Source organism: Equus quagga, unplaced genomic scaffold (assembly GCF_021613505.1).
Source record: "Equus quagga isolate Etosha38 unplaced genomic scaffold, UCLA_HA_Equagga_1.0 146_RagTag, whole genome shotgun sequence".
In the NCBI taxonomy this organism is placed as follows: domain Eukaryota; kingdom Metazoa; phylum Chordata; class Mammalia; order Perissodactyla; family Equidae; genus Equus; species Equus quagga.
The window spans coordinates 3,325,152-3,343,125 of record NW_025796728.1 but is presented as its reverse complement, the minus strand read 5'-3'; the positions used below and the strand labels follow the sequence as shown (position 1 = coordinate 3,343,125).

General features: G+C 39.2%; 1 protein-coding gene across 1 annotated transcript in view; it reads right to left on the bottom strand.

Annotated features, from left to right (window-relative positions):
• LOC124232908 (tyrosine-protein kinase TXK-like) overlaps window positions 1-9,708 on the bottom strand; it is a 43,918-nt gene extending 34,210 nt beyond the window's left edge. The window contains exons 1-4 of the mRNA XM_046649819.1: window positions 9,555-9,708; window positions 8,409-8,511; window positions 7,279-7,484; window positions 4,721-4,786 (exon numbers count right to left, since the gene is read on the bottom strand). Coding sequence (XP_046505775.1) covers window positions 4,721-4,786; window positions 7,279-7,484; window positions 8,409-8,511; window positions 9,555-9,625 — 446 coding nt within the window. The 5' untranslated portion in view covers window positions 9,626-9,708. The remainder of the gene's footprint in view (window positions 1-4,720; window positions 4,787-7,278; window positions 7,485-8,408; window positions 8,512-9,554) is intronic.
• Between the last annotated feature and the right edge of the window lie 8,266 nt (window positions 9,709-17,974).

Here is a 17,974-nt window from a genome sequence, read left to right as displayed (position 1 = left end):
AATTCGACTTTCTGACGTACACTTAGTATATAATTTTAAACAATTTAACCTCCTGAAAATTTCCATGAAAGGTTTGTGGTTAAGAAGTCATCATCTTCAATAAACACTTTACTGAGATTTGGTAGACAAACTAAAAAATCCCCATTTCTTTGTCTCTTCTCAGGAACTTTCTATTGGCATACTTTTATAAGTGCTATGTTACCTTTCCAAAATCAAAACTCATTCTAACTTCTTTGACTCTCCAAAGTACATTAATGTGTAGTAAAGTCAGTAGTTTAGTAGAATAAATGGAACAACCAGCATGTAACCCCTGCTCCAGCAGCCCCTCCGGCCTCCTCTGTCTCCTCACTCTCTCCTCGCTCACTAAGCTTCAGCCACACTGGGATTCCTTCCTTCCTCACATTCACCAAGCCCTTTTCTGCCTCCAATCTTGCTGTTACTTCTGCGAAATACATGGCATTACACGTCGTGAGACTATCAGAACTACACACAGTAAACATAATTAAATAATATTGTAATATAAACATATAGTTAGCCACGACACTGACCTAGTCAGTAAGCAGACGTTGCACAGGAAAGAGAAAGGAAACAACAGAACAAAGGAGAGAGAAAGAAAAATGGAAAAGCTTTCATTTCAAAACAAGATTTTAAAAAGGAGTTAATCTAATATTACCAGAAACACTATTTTTGTGGACAGTGGAAGGAAGAATGCGTATGTCGCCGGGCATTGAGTCACAGTGGGTGGGCCAGATGGTGGCTAAATGAAACCCATACCTGACTTTGAGGATGGAACCTATCTTACCACGTGGATTTCCCCTAATCTTCAGTAGCAGGAAGCTGCCACTAAATTAGAATGGTCAAGTATTAAAAATACTAATGCCTTCAAACTGAAAATGAGCTTTTAAAAAGGTGAACCATAGAGAATAGGGAATGAGTACAGATGATTTTAGACAAAGTAATATGTCTACTTATCACTAGTGGGAACGAGAGTAACTGTGATGCTAAACTGTGAATATCATTCAGTACTTTTTAATGAATATTCATCTTAGGGAAGGGATTTTCAAGATGAGTCTGAGACTTCTTGTAGAAAGAAGAAATTCTTTCAAAATAAATGAGGCAGAGTTAAAGACACAGGGGACCGGTTAAAGGGGCCCCACTGGCTAACTTGTCAAATGAGGTTACTGAAAGGAGAATAATGATTATGGCTCACTAAAATATGTTGAAACTATGAAAAGCCAAGACTGCATAATGATCCTTCAAAAAAAGAGGTGTTAACCTAAATTGCGTTTTTTCTAAATAATGTTTTTTACCTATCCTATGGGTGTTAATTTTGTTCCTTGGTACCTATTTATTATAGTGACAAATAATATAAGTAAATACATTATTTTCATTTAAATAGAAATTAAAAATCCATCCATGTGTAGATGTTATTAGAACGACTTCAAAGCAGTAACTGAAGAGCCAGATAAAGGAATACGATGAAGTTAGGATCATTCAAAATAATACAGAATTCCATCAGGCGGGAAAGAGACTGGATGAATGCAATTTAGGGGAGGCTGAAGGCATAGGATTTCAGAATTTCATCTATTTAAGATGGTCAAAGTTAAAAGAGTTTAAAAAAAAATAAGTAAGCCTGTAACTCTTATACCTAGACAACACTGATTATAAAAATAATGCTTGATGATGTGGACACAGGACTTGGGGCAGGGCTTCTATTGACATTTTTTAAAAAGTCCAACATGTCCAGCTGTGGTTGAGTACAAACATCTTGTATGTAAATAAGCCTTGGGGCCCAGGGCCCAGTCTTAGATTTCTGATCACTAAGTAACAATACTGTGGTCTTGAGTTTTCAACCTAGAAACCTGAGAAGATTAGATCTGAAAAGGTAAATCTGCTTCTTAGTAAGTGACTTTCTAACCCTGAGAAGATTAAGCATGCAGTGTAAAGATAATGAGATAATCAGACTCATACTTCTGTAAAGTTCACAATAAGCAATATGTTAGATATTTAAAATATCTATCATTTTATGAGAATCTGGCATATTAGATTTTTGCCTCTGATTTAAAATTTATAATTTTAAATTTTAAATTTATTATTTGAAGTTTAAGGGAATTTGACTGATTTTTAAATATTTGTATGGTTAAGGAAACTTGACTTACCACATTTATAAGTTTAATTTATTAGATTTCCAGGGTCTTGAGAGGACTTACAAAGGGCTATTTAAGTTGCAAATTTGCCCTGTCAGGCATGTGAAATACTTAAACAGCAAATTGAATTTATTCAGTTTACTAAGGCAAGTTAAATGTTTCAGGAAATTTAATTAACTGAGCTTATAGATAGGACAGATTGTTTAAGGAGACAGTATGCCAAGTTTGAATTAAGGTGATTGTTCTTATTATTTTAGATTTACAAATGGTATATGAAGATTTACAAGTTAAATTTGAAGGCTTACTGAAAAGTAAGTTTTTACGTTGTAATGTTGATAATTTGGATATTAATTTAAAAACTAAAGTAGCCATAAATATTTCTATGTTTAAAAGTTCCCCTGAGATGTCTCAAGCCCACACTGACATAGCCTTTCTTCCCCCATCCACCCCCTGACTACCTCCCACCACCATTAGGCCTCACGTCACTTCCTCAGAAAGTTCTTCTCCAACTCAACACCCTCGTCCAAATTCTATCCCCATCCCTGTTGTTTTCTCCCAGTGTCTCATACTGTCCTTCATAACTCCACCATTTAAAATTATACATCTATTTGTGAATTTGGAGTTGTTTAATGTCTATTTTCCCGTGAAACTGTAACTTCCATTGAAGACGGGGGCTGCTTTTGTGTGTTCCACGTTGTGTCTCCAGTACCTAGAACAGCTGACATCTGTACATCGTAAGTGTGTAATAAATAAAGATTGAAAAAGGAAAGTGACTCAGGGGCTGAAGTCACCGTGGAATGTAGTAGACCTGTAACACTAGGTGAGGTGGGCCAGACCGTGAATGCCTTTGCTATTAGTTTCACAGTTCAAGGAAATTGCTAGAATTTACTATGTGCTGTATGAGACAGGTATTACTGTCCCCAGTTTTCAGATCATTCAGAGGTTTGGAGACATTAGTGACTTTGTCCAAAGCCAAAGCACTAGTCATTGGGGGTGCCAAGATTTGAACCTAGATTTCTCTGATTTCTAAGCCGACACTACAGTATTTCAACCTAGGGCAGTAATTTCTGTACAGTCATTAGAACAGGGTGTGGTACATACTTAGAAGTCAATAAATTTTAGTGTTTATATTGATAATTATTATATTTATCTTTTAATAAACCTTTTTAAAAAAGAAACAGCAATAAAATTTAAAAACTAGCCACCAGACACTGTGTTAAATTCCTTTCCATATATCTCCTTTAATCTCTTGGAAAATACGATGTGGGAAATAAAGTCTTATTTTTCTAATTTTTCTAGCAGCAGATTTCCAAACCAAACTTCCTCTGACCTGGCCTTCAGAGAGATGTTTGTTTTGGGTGGCTTCAGCTGGGGATAGTGGTGGGCTACCCATGAGGCATGCTTGAGTCACTGTAGACAGTTGTGGATCTGTTTTCTAAGGAAGGAAGGTTCAGCCACCTCGGGACTTTGTTTTACTGAGGGAAGATTGGAATTTCGGGGCAGAGCTAAATTACTTGGGTCAAGACAAGCTGAGAGAAGGGGGAGAGAAGTGAGAAGAGACCCTGTGATGAAGCTGAGGAGAGTGACTTTAGAGAGAGAACAGAAATAGCTAATAGAGAAGTCTGGTAAAGTTCCATAGGTGTCATGAATCCTGTGGCCATCTCCTTCTCCCCTCCAATAAAGTCTGCATTATTCACCAATGCTTTTAGAATGGGAATTGTTTTAGGGGAGGGGTATGCCGAGTCTGGCCTCCAGGTGGGCTTAAATTAGTAGCAAGGCCGACCAAGGTGGGTGCTTTCATTCAATTTATATCTGCTTCCTGGTTCTCAGAGAAGCACTTGTCTTATTGCCTCAACTCTCATCACCTACCGCCACCTGCTGGAAGCCTATGCAAATTGCAAAACCAGGATCTAAGTAGGGGGAGGGCACTGAAGAGCTAAATAGCAAACCCAAATTTACAAAACACTAGGGCCACTCCCAGCTCTGCCACTATCTGTAAATTAATCCCTCGCCCTTAGTTTCTGATCTGCAGAACGTGGGGCTAAGAAAGCAATTGCTGAGATCTCCTCCATCTTCCAAATCTCTAATTGTAACAAGAATAGATTTCTAAGCAGAACTCTAGTGAACATGGCAAAAGTTCTTCCAAACTACAGCATTAGCCAACTTCTCATCTTCAGCTAGTTCTAAAACATTTCAAACCATGAGCCAAAATATAACAATGTGTCTATATTAAGTCCAATTTAGCACTCGTTGAAAGATTAACATCATATTTTTAAAAATTACTTTTCCGTTGAGAACATATAGTAAAACAAGTGCCAGATGAGTGTTCGGTTTCATGCTGTCGCTGTTAAGACAAAAGAAGTGGCCATACAAAACCAAACAAAAATAAGTTTAAGAAAAGGAAGTTTCTGAATCAATCATTATAAAGATCAAAGATCTCCTAAGCTAAAGCTGTCAAGTGTATTACTTTCTTTTCCTTTTAGAGACCAAAAACGGTATCAATACGTACTATCTGCGCAACTGTACCTGATTTTCATAGATTAACCACAGGGAATATTTTGGAGAACACTTACTCATATATTTCTAAATTGGTTAATTTGTTTTCAGTCACGTAGTTGCTTGGGATTAAGCCTTCATTCCTACAACAAAAGACAAAGCAAAATCAAAATGTTTGGCACGTTTGTGACCTTATCGTGGCAACAATCTTTTTAAAACCTCAAGGATGTTGGGAAAAATCAAATTCATTTTACAAAATAAATTATTAAAAGAAGAAAAAAGTTTTTTCATTTTGATGTTCAACTAACATCTCTGAACGATGAATACGAAGATTCTGACTTTTAATGTGAGTTGTTTAAGATGTTTCATGACATCAAAATCTTTGCAAAGAGGAAAAAGGGCAACTTAAATAATCACTGGGATGTCATAGTGACTATATTAAAAACACAGTAATTGCAAAGATAGCAACTTAATTCTTTTTAATTGCTGCAGAGTAGTCCATAGAACATTCTAGTTTACCCATGCCCCTATTGCAGCAACGCTGTAAAGAAATACTTGAACATGACTTCTTGTGCACAAGTAAGAGTATTTCTCTAAGACAGATACTAAGTAGGGAAATTGCTAGGTCGCCAAATATGTGCATCTTTCAGTAGATACAGCAAATTGCCATTGAAGGAAAATATACCAATTTACACACCCCTCAGTAGGGTAGGAGTTTTCCTTTTCCTCTACATTCACTAACAAAATTTGAAATTATGAAAAGATCTCTAAGACACATTATTGAGAAATACAAGCAAGTTGCAGAGCAATGCATAAAGTGTGGTAAGACTTAGGTAAATTAAATCTGCAAACAATACCATATATTTCAATATGTGTATGAAAGGTGCTTTGAAAATGATCTGGAATAGTACTCACTAAATGAATAATGATGCTTGCTTTTGGGAAAGACTGAGTTTGGAGGTGTGGCAAAGCAGAATTTTAGCATGATCATGTTTGCATATTATAAACAAGTATATTAACTTATTAATTCTGAAGTTAAAAATTAATTGGATTTTTTTTAAGTTTGAGTCATGCCAATAGGCCACCTGCAGGAGTGGCTAATTACAGAGCCCCGAACCTAGTAACATCGCTTTTCCCACTGAAAAGTCTCCATTACATGATGAGTCTAAACAAGGACGGGTAGGAGAGCCAAATCATCAGGAAAATATAAAGAAAGAAGTATGTAATTTAGATACTTCTAATACTTAGATACTTATAATCTCCAAATCTTGACAAAGCTCAGAAATGCCAGCATTCTCTCCCAGGGAGCCAGATACTCCTTACAGCTTTCTCTACCCAGGACTCCAGTCAGGTATTAACGATCTATTGGCAACTGACGCCATGAAGTCTGTTTGCATCCCTTTTCTCTTTCCAATTTAATTCAGCAACTATTACAATGTTTACTTCCAAAACTAGTCCTTGTAGAAATACGAAAATGAGTAAGATACTATTTCTGTTCCTACCTTAGAGCTTAACTGGAAAAAAAAGTCAAAGTCCCAAAGAAAGTATAAATCAGAGTAAGAACCTATCTGGTAGGAATTATTATTCCCATTTTACAAATAAACAAATACTCGTTAAAAATAGAACTATCATATGATCCAGCAATTCTACTTCTGGGTATTTATCCAAAGAAAACAAAAAAGATATATGCACCCCATGTTCATTGCAGCACTGTTTACAATAGCCAAGATATGGAAATAAGCTAAGTGTCCATTTATGGATGAAAGGATAAAGAAAATGTGGTATATATATATATATATATATATATATACAATGGAATATTATTCACTTATTAAAAAAGAAAATGAAATCTTGCCATTTTCAACAACATGGATGAAACTTGAGGGCATTATGCCAAGAGAAATAAGTCAGAGAAAGACAAATACACTTACATCTCACTTATATGTGAAACCTAAAAAATAAATATATCAAGTTAAACAAAAGAACAAGCTAATAGATACAGAGAATAGATTAGTGGTTGCCAGAGATGGGGTGGGGAGGGGGAATGGGTGAAAGGGCTCAAAAGACATAAACTTCCAGTTACAAAATAAATAAGTCATGGAGATGCAATGTACAGTGTAGGCACTATAGTTAATAATACTGTATTGCATATTTGAAAGTTGCTACGAGAGTAAACCTTAAAGTTCTCTCACAAAAAAAAGTTCTCATCACAAGTAACTATTTACGGTAATGAATGTTAACTACACACATTGTGGTGGTCATTTTGTAATATATACAAACACCGAATCATTATGTTGTACACCTGAAGCTAATATATGTCAATTATATCTCAATTAAAAAAAAAGAAAGAAATGAAAACTCAGAGTTGGTAGGTGACTTGCCCAAGGACACACAGTAAGTGGCAGCTTCGGGATGTGAAGTCACGTGCATCTAATTCTGAGAGTCTATCTGAAATCACAGTGTTATGATGCTCTTTCATACGGATGAGGAGGTGTGGAGACAGGTGCTATTTCACGCAGAAGGGAGAGTTATAAACCTGGAGAAAATGAGCCACTAAGCCGTCTTCCTTATGCTTCAGACATCTTTAGAGGATAAAAGAGAAGGAAATTGATAAGGACCGGGCCACCAGTCTTACCCCAAACGGTCTCTTGCCTTCCACCAGTGAGGATTGTACTTCTCCAATATCAGGTATTCCTCTGCTCTCTTTAATGCTAAATCACAGGGCTCTCTGGGCAGAAAATCATACAGAGCTTTCACTTGGATCTTCTCTTCAGCAACCTCAGAGAGTGGGAGGGGAGGCAGCGGCTTGCGTTTTGACGGTTGCACGCGGCCCCTGTCGGACTGTGAAAACCAAGGAGTGAGCTGCTGTGCTATTGTTTCAGTAATCTGCACTAACAAAGAATAGGGATATAGCATATTTGCCCGCTGCCTCGCTTCTCCCGTCCAGCTGCACCAAAGCAGAAGCCAGGATGGGATAAACGTGGGAAACCACTAATTATAAAACAACTTTCAGATCCAGCAACATGCTCACCATTTTGTAAATTTTCAAGACCACAAATTCTCTTGCCAGTAACACATTGGATTTTTTTCACATCGCAATTCATTTTTTTTTTAATTTTTTTTTCCTTTTTCTCCCCAAAGCACCCCTGGTACATAGTTGTATATTTTCAGTTGTGGGTCCTTCTAGTTGTGGCATGTGGGATGCCGCCTCAGCATAGCTTGATGAGCAGTGCCATGTCCGTGCCCAGGATCGGAACCAGCGAAACCCTGGGCCGCCAAAGCAGAGCGGGAGAACTTAACCACTCGGCCACGGGGCCGGCCCCACACATCACAATTCTTAAAATTTGATTTCCTCCCCAACAGATTCACTTTAAGGATTTTTCTCTCTTGGAAAAAGAAAACCAGCCCTTCCCTTTCATGTGCTGTTAGCTTGTGTTTGGGTTTACCACACTTCCTAAGAACAGTTTCTCACAACACAGCACTGAAAATTAATCCTGGCCTCAAAATGGCAGTAGCCAGAATAAATTTTTTTCCTACTCACTGTCCAGTTTCCAATTCTGCCAAAACATAGCAGAGCAGACTATTTTAACTGGTCTTTTTTTCTTTTGCTTTCTTCTAGAACATTCATTCACTATATGTTTATTGGGCACTTATGTGCAAGCACGATTCGAGGTTCTGGGCATGGCAGCAAACAGGACCTCATGGAGCATAGAACCTAAAAAGGCAAGCTTCTTCCACCCTCCTCCCCATCAAAATGATACTCACTTGCTTCTTACTTGACAATTCACTGAACCACGGCCTGTGACGCTGAGGACATTTTTCTGAAAGTTCTTCATCTTTGCTTAGGCTTATTTGTGTTCTCACTTGCCTGACATTGAAAAACAATCATGTTATGAATGATTATTTGTATTCAGGTTATTTATAAATCCACCAGATTATCACAAAACTAGTAGAAAAATCCAGGTCTCTGCAAGTGCTTTTTTATTTAGAAGCCTTTCTAACTCCATTTCTTTGGGCAAGTTACTACCTCTTGGAACTTCATTTTTCTTATCTGGGAACTAGAGATGCTGGAACATATGGAGTTGTTATGAAATAAAATTGAGAAGACATATGTCACATGCCCAGTGTAGAGTCTGGTCCATATTAAGTGCATGAAATTATAATCAAGGTAATGAAAAACTCACTCTGTCCAGGCACAGTGTTTATCATTTCACACGCGTTACCTCATTTGCTGGTATCCATTGTTGTAAGTAGACATGGTATAGTATTAAGAACATGAGTTTGAATCCCATCTCTACCATTTCATGATGTGGCCTTGCATAAACAATGGAACCTCGCTAAGCCTCAATTTCCTCATCTGTAAAATGAGAATTATGAAAAACCAGAAGTGGCTTTGAGAGTTACTTGAGCTAATTAATGCAAACCTCTTAGCACAGTCTGACACATAGGACACTCCCATTAAATGTCAGCTCTTACAATCATCATGGTGTCTTGGATTTTATTGTTATACAACTATTTGCTGGGCACCGAAGTGTAAGACACACTGATAGTTTTGGGGAGATATTCAAATAAATAAGACAGAATTCTTGCCCCTAAAAGATAAAAATTACAGAGTGAAACACAGACATACAAACAGCGTACATGAAATAAATATTAAAAAGAGAATCAAGCCGCATGCTGTAGGAACACAATGGAAGGAGCAATTAAAGCCAAGAAGATCCAGGAAGGCTCACAGAAGACCTGATATTTGACCTAGGCCTTGAAATGAATGGGCTTTCAACAGGGAGACCATGGGAGAAGGGTTTCCCAGGCAAAGAGAACAGCAGATACAAAGAGACATGGAGACTCAATAGACAATAAAGAAATGGAATGAGTCAATTTCCGAGAAGTTACCCTCAGAAGTAGACTTACCGCTTCTGCACGGAACAGCAACAGCAGCAACAGAAAATCGACTGGATGGTATTATCTGAAAAGCAGATCATTCTCAACCATTAGAAAGCCATGAGACCATGATAGTGGATAGATGAGGCTGATGGTGCTATTCCAAAGGAGGAAATCCTCAAGGACAGGGGTGATGAGAATTATAAAGCATACGCAAAATCTTGACCATGCCCTCCTTCACTAGTGGAAGATAAAGAATGTCAGTAAAGCAAAAATAAGTTACTGGCACCCTGGCCAATGTGGTTTCCCTTCTCAGGCTCTTCTCCCCGGCTCTGGGTTACGCATTTCCTCCGTCTGCGATGATAAATGACCATTGTAGTCTACTCTATCTCGGGCAGGGCTAATGTCAGCTAACAAAATGTGCGAAAGAACATGATTCCAAAAAGAATGTTCTCCTAGGAAGTCTGTCAGCAGGGATTTTGAATTAGGTCCATCACATTTCTTTAAAAAACATATTTTTAATATATATATGTATATATTTATATAAAATTACATGTTATATTTAATATAATATATTGTATAGCAATATGATTTAATATATTTAGATATAAAATATTTTTCTATATTTATTTTACATGTAAATATATATATAATTTTTTGGTTCTCAATTTTTCTATGGATTAAGTCCAAATATAAGCTGCATGTTTAAAGAAAGAACTAGCTAGCTAGTAAATCTAGGTCATGCTTACCCTTTCATTGTCAAGCTTAATCTTTATTTGATTTAAGTTAGATAATTTGCCTTTTTTAAGACCATAAATAAATTTCAAACTTATCAGAAGGGTGTTTTGTGTTCATATAATCTGCATTTCACAGTCAGCTCTTTCTCATACTGACACCTGAAGATGGAGCAGTATTAAGGAAGCAAAGTACATTAGAGATGAGCATTCACTTTGAGGTTAGACAGACCTGAGTTTGAACGCTAGCTGTGGGACTGACTAGACCTTGGATAAGTGCCTTTACTTCTCCAAGTCTTTGTTTTCTTATCTGTAAAATGAGATAATCATACCTACCCCCTTTGAAAAGCCTTATAGGGCAGAGGTTAGCCTCTAACTTTGTCACTTTGGGCAAGTTACTTAACTATTCTCTGCTTCAGTTTCCTCATCAGTAAAATGGGAATAATAGGATACTTAGCATGTAAGGTTATTGTGAGGATTAATTGAGTTGATTTATGTAAAGCACCTAGAACAACGTCAGGTAAACAGTAAGAGAGTAATCAAGAAGACATTATTATTATAGCGTTGTTGAGCAGATTAAATTAGATACCATCTCTAAAGTCCTTGGAACATAGAAGAGGGGTGCAAACAGCAGACACTCAGTAAAGTCCAGCCCTCAGCGTCCACTCCATGTTCCCAGAACGGGAGACACAACAGAATCCCATCAGCTACCATATTATCACAAGGTGATGTCAATTTGGTCATAATTCCCCCTGAAACCTAGTATATTAACCACAAGCAAGAATCTTTAAGTAAGGTAGAGAAAGAAATGAGGAGAAAAGAAGAGTAACATAACACATGGGTGCTACAATGCCCACCTCTGTAGCTGTCCTGACTCCTAAGTTGATGATCATAGATGCTCTCTGTCACCATCCATTCCATGTTCCCCCCTGCCTCTGCCAACACTTTGGCTGAAGGAGGTGCTTTATCTGGTGGAATAACCCAAATGTTCATTCCTGTGGGATTTGGGTCTTTAGTAGGTCTTGTCTTTTAGGGTGACTACAGTTTTCCACTGACCAAGACTATCAAGAATATTAAGAAAGAAAGCTAGCAAATTTCCTGAGTTTCAAACTCCTTTTTGTCCTCATTGTGAAGCACCAATCTACTGCCTTCCTGGTGATCAGGACACTCATTTCAGCCACATTGACCCCCTTCTGTGCCTATCAATTCAGTGATAGAAAGAATCCCAAAATGTATAGAAGGCAGTCTCAACTTCCAATATTCCTTAAGAAAAGAATTCTTATTTGGGGCACTAGAATCTCCAAACCCATCAAACCCAAGGTCACAGGGAAAGAGAACAACAATATTCCAGTGGGTTGTTAGGTGAAATGGCGAGAGAGGCCACTCCAGTCTTCACTCCTCAGTTCCCAGACTCATGCCTCCTGGCTATGGGGAAACAACACCATATTTGCTGCTGATTTAAGACATTTATTCCATTCTATAGAACACCATTCCAATTTTGCAAGATATTGTCTCCCAGATATCACAGTAGTTGAATCTTCAGCAGGCCATTCATCTGTTATATCAAGCCAGATGCCTCTGAGTTATGGGACACGTGGTAAGAGTATTCAGAGAACCAGTGAGCAAACATCAGTGAAACTAAGAAAAGGCTACCTGACTCCAAAGAATGGATCATCTTATAGATCTCAGTTCTATCTTCCCATTCAGTCCCTTTCCAAGAGTTTCAACCACATTATTCTCCCCCAGATCTCCTTTCCACAAATCTCCCAATCCTGTTCTTTCAATGTTCCCAACTAGCAGGCCAATTTTTTTTCCATTGCCCATGAGTCCATGTAGATCAATGGCTCAGACTATCTCTCCCTAAGGAAGTGAATAACTGGCGTACTGCTTAAAGTTCTGGAAGGATTTTATTTTAATAGAGATTTCGAGACAAGGACTAACATGATCTGACCTAGGTTTTAAATTAATCACTCTGGCTGTTGTGCTGAGAATAAACCATAGGGAGTTAAGGGTAGAAGCAAGAAGTCAGGAGGCTGTTGGTATAATCCAGATGAGATGATGGTGGCTTAGACCAGGGCACTAGCAGAAGAGTGGGGAAAAGCAATAAGATTCAGTGTGTGTGTGTGTGTGTATTTAAGTTGTGGTGAAATACACATAACATAAAATTTACCATTTTAACCACTTGTAAATGTACAGTCCCGGGGCATTAAGTACATTCACATCTTGTACAACCATCATTACTATCCATCTTCAGAACTTTCTCACATCCCAAACTGAAACACTTGGATGTATTTTTAAGGCAGAGTCAGCATGCTTTCCTGACAGATTGGACTGAGGTGTGAGAGAGAGGAGTCGAAGATGACTCCTGGATTATTGACCTGAGCAACTGGAAACATGGAATTGCTACTGACTAGATGGAGAAGGATGGGTAGAGCAAGACTGAGTAGGAAGGAAGAGAAGGAGTTCAGATTTCTTCATTTTAATTTGAGGTGTCCTCTAGATATCCAAGTGGAGAATTCAAGAATGCATTTGAGTATGCAAGTCTGAAATTCATTAGAACTGGGCTAAAGGTGTACATTTGGGTGTCATCAGCAGATAGATGGTTTTTAAGACACAGGAAGGAATGAGATAATCAAGGGAATGGATGAGACAGAGAAAAGAAGAGAAGAGATCAAAAGCTTTGGGGCAGTCTTACGTTAGACCCAGTCGAACAGGTTAGGGAGGTAGAGGAGAGAGCAGAAAAGATGACTGAGAGGAAGGAACACCAGGAGCATGTGGTGTCGAATGCTACTGAGAGGTCAAGTAAGAGGAGGATTTGGAATTGACTGTTGGATATAGTGGTGCGTAAATCACTGGTGCCCCAACAAGAGCAGTTTTGGGGAAGTGGTAGGGACAAAAGCTTGATGGAATGAGTTAAGAGAAAATGGAAGGAGAAGAATTAGAGGCAGCAGGTAAAGACTACTCACTTCTAGATTTTACTTTAAATGGGGAACAAAGCTGATGGAGGAAATAAGATCAAGAGTAGTTTGTTTTGTTTTGTTTTTGATGGGTGAAGTAACAGCGTATCTAAGTGCAGATGAAAATGATCCAGTAGAGAGGGAAAAAAAGGTGATGTAGGAGAGGGAGGAAGTGTTGCAAAAATTTTGAATTTGAAAACCTCTCCGTGGGGCTTTGGCACAGCATTTTGCCACAATCTGCACCATACTCTGCCCCGCTTCAGTAGTTTATGTAACCTACATTTGACTTTGCATCCCTTGGCCTGGATAGATACAGATCTATATGGGGCTCTAAAACAACACTGGAATAAATTGGTAAGCATGTAAATTAGGCCCACTCCTGCCAAAGTAGACAGAGCCCTCAATGCTAATGTATCCTCTTTCTGAGGAAGGTTTTTGGCAATTTGCTCACGTAGACACCACCAGATGAAAATTGACAGTCAGAAGCAGCTGAAATCCAAAAACCTAATAATACGTAATGTAGTGTAGATTTTTGGGACTCATAATTTATTTTATTTAAGTCTCAAGAAATCAACCTTGAGATGGTCCTTAGAAAATGTATGGTTTCTGGGTGCAGGCAAAGGAAGAGAGAAAATTATTAAATCAGGGGTGAGTGGTGAAACACCTGTGGGAGCAAAGATGAGTCCTTGCCTGCGGTGGGACTAGAACTGTATCTCCACGGTAGAAATAAGAAGTTTACCCTGGATCACCAATGCGTCGGTAGCCCGAAGATTGAGCAATGGTAATGTCCCAAATCAGAGAAAGGCAAGTAAATAGTGCAGGAATCTAGGTTCAGAAGGTCAACTTCTGTGAAAGGAAAGGGAACTAATATATATTGATTACTATGCCTGATAACTCTACTCCTCTCCACCCTATTCTGTTCTAGAAGGATGACCTGTAGGGATTAAATGTGATAGCCAGCCTCTAAGACGGTTTAGTGAGCCCAGCCTCTTGGTATTCATTCTTCTCTACCTTGTAGTCTGACCTGGAAAAGTAATCTGTATGGTTTGGTTCAACATGCTTCCAAACATCTGGCTTCTGGCTGGATTATACCCTTGGGGACCCTGGAAGTTGTGGTGAGGTTGCCTTGAGTGAGCATGTCCCTCAAAAGCAGATCATATCTCCCATCCAAGTAGTCTCTGCTCCACTCGACTCTCTCCCTTTCCTGGTCCTTGTGGACCTAGGGATGGTGACAGTTCCACTACTACTGGACTCAGGTTCCTGCACATCCTATGTGGTTCCCATACCCCATCTACACCTTTGTAATTCGTCCCTTTGTAAATAAAACTTGAAAAAAATTATTCTAATTTAAGTATGTTGTGTTTCCTGTTGGAACCCTGAGTGATACAGAAATTCGTATCAGAAATGGCTCTAGGAAACAGAGTCAAAATTAGATCTAGAATTTGTTTAGTCATATATTTAAGGGTCCATGGATAGCTTCATTGCTGGGAGAAATAACAATTATTACTTGAAGTATCATTGATGGGAGCCTGGGATGAAGTGCAAAGGGAGGGCAAGATGCTGGCTGTATGGAGCTTCTGGAAAGTCCCAATATGAGAATCACAGCCTAAAGCCCCAGGAGTTTGGAGTATTGCCTTGACTCTGTGCTGATAACTATTTTCCATTTGAAAAGTAGGTCCTGGCTTGCTTTTGGTGAAGACTGAATGCTAGACCATGGATCACGAAATATTTATGTGATCCAAACTGCCTATCATGAGCTGAGCTATCTGATTCACTGAACCACAAAATTGGGAATGCACAGCAGTAATCCCTCATAATACGGTAGTGGTATATACGAAAGTGAGCCCCAGTAGATCCAGAAGGCTCAAGAAAACTTCATGAACAGATGACTTATATTCACGTAGTACCTATTCTTTCTGCTTCTCCTTCAACTTACACCAGAGGCCTTAAGGGGAGTTCCTCATCAGCTAATGGAGGAGGAAAGAGCTCAGGCTTGATTTACAGATAGATCTGAAAATTGAGCCCACACCAATGGGAAATAAACAGCCATTGTGCTACAGTCCCTTTCAGAGGTGGCCAGAAAGATAGTGTTAAATGGTTCCCCATTTCACTGAGAACTATAGCCAAATTTCTCACAATAGCCTATAAAAACCCCCCAGGATCTGGTCTCCTGTCGCCTCCCATCTTCTCTCCAATGCTTTTGCTCATTTCACCACAGCCACACTGCTCTCATGGCTGCTCCTGGAGCACACCGGGCCTGTTCTCACCATAGCTTCTTTGCTTTCGCTTTGCCTAGACAACTCTTCCCCCAGGTATCAACCTTCTTAACTCTCTCCACTCCTTCAAGTCTGCTGAAATCGCACCTTCTCAATGAAGAGCACCCCAATCGATTATCTTTGCCACCTGCGTCCCCTAATTTTTAGATTCCCTACTTTGCTCTACTTTTCTTTTCTTTTCTTCTTAATGGCATTTATCACCTTCTAGCATACTATGCAATTTGTTTATCTTTTTTTTTTACTGTCTGTCTCCCTACTAGAATGTTAACAGGGATCTTTCTCTATTTTGTTCAGTTATTTCCCAAGAGGCTAGAACAGTTTTTGACACATAATACTTATTCAAACATTTGTTGAGTGAATGAATATATGAATCAATTGGTTTGAAGCAGCCTCAAATTATAACCATTTCAGAACACCCACCTGTCTTGACCCAGTCCTTATGGGAAATAAAAATTGTATTTGGGGACAGAATAAGCAGGTACAATAGGAAGCAGTGAACAATAAGAGTGGGGATGTAGGATTAGATCATGAAAGTCCTTGAATTAAGGGAAAACAGTACTTTGAGTGCTTATGTAGTAGGAAAATTACTATCAGATACTGAAGAAGAAGAACAATTTGGCCACAGGCCAAAACAGAGTAAACTCTGTACTCAGCCTAGAAACCTCTGTAAGTTGGCCCAGCAAGGTGAGCGATGACCATCTACGACCTCATGTTTTAATATAAACTAAAACCATTTAATACCATCAAGGCCAAGATACATCTAATGGTCACATCACTCCTTGAACAGTCACTGGCATGTTATATTATTCTCTACATTTTTCCATATGCTTGAAATATTTCAAAACTAAAATTTGTAGATGAAAACATGAAATCCCCCAGAAAATCAGGTAGGCCTGTGGTTGGATAGTTAAGTGACTATTCTAGGATTGATAACTTTTTACAATATGTGATTTTTAGTGATAGATGCAAAAGGCTTTTATTTTTAACTCAGCCACTGTCTTATCTTTTATTCAACCAGAATTATCATCTTCCTTGCTAGCCCCAATAAGAAAACTATTCTATCAGTTCCCCTTTCCAATTTTCCCATGTCTGGGTATGAGTCCACCAAAGAAACCTTGGATTCTTCCTGAACTCCATCCTTTATATCCAATCTGCCATTAATCTGTTCAAATGGTTTGGTTTTTTACTTCTTATCTCCTCTGCTCCCAACCTAGTCCAAGCCCTCATCAGCCCACACCTGTATTTCTGCATTAATTCATTTAATCCTCACAATGACCCTATGAAGTAGGTGGCACTTTACAGCTGAGGAGTCTGAAACATACAGAGACTCCACCCTGCTGAGAGTCAAAGTGCTAGTGAGTGGACAGCCAGGGCTGGAAACCTGGCAGCTAACTCTAGAGACCCTGCTCTTAACCGTTGTGCAACCAGGGTTTATTCATGGACTGAATGAATTGGCCAAATGTCCTGCCTCTGAGTTCTCTCTCCTTCAATCCATTCTATCTATTCATTTCCCTAAAAGTCTGTCTCAACCAACTGCTCCACATCTTCAGCATCTAAAAAGACTCGACTACATATGATGTCAAAATTATATCTTGGGGGCCAGCTCCGTCGCCTAGTGGTTAAGTTCCACATGCTCCACTTCAGCAGCCCAGATTCAGTTCCCGAGTGCAGACCTACACCACTTGTTGGCAGCCATGTTTTGGTGGCGACCCACATGAAAACTAGAGGGAGATTGACACAGATGTTAGATCAGGGTGAATCTTCCTCAGCCAAAACAAAAAAAAATTATATTTTCCCAAGGCCTTTCATAATCTGGCCAACCTCCCTCCCCTCCCCCCCCAACTCTTAGTGTTCACCAGTTCCTTTTGCACTTGCTTCTTCCACTTGGTCTATCCTCACAGACACCTCACACACTTCTGCCTCTGGTCTGAAAAGGGCCTCCGTTGCAACCCACTCCCATCTAATCTTCTTTTGGGTTCCCAGAGCACATGTGAGCTGCCCTGCCCTGTGGTTCTTAATTCGGTACCACCTGAGATGGTCTTTTAAATTTTTGTGTGTAGGCTTCAGCATTCAGGGGGTTTCTCAGTTGCACCTCTAGTGACATTTTAGATTGAACAATTCTTTGTTGTGAAGGGCTGTCTTGTATTGCAGCATGTTTAGCAGCATCCCTGGCCTCTATGCACTAGGTGCCAGCAGCCACACCCCCTCACCCTTCTAACACCCACCTTCCCCTCCCAGTTGTGAAACCAAAACGTTTTCAGGCATTGTCAGAAGTCCCCTGGGGGCAAAATCACCCCCTAGTTGAGAACCACTGAGCTAGATTGCAAACTTTTCATTTCCAGGGACTGCATCTTCTACTTTTTGTCTTGTCCGTAGTGTCCAGCATCAGTGCCTGGCACACAGCAAGAACTCAATAAGAAGCTGTTAAGGCCGCACCAGTATCACACCATCACATTACATCAGGGCTCTACTTTTCAGTAACT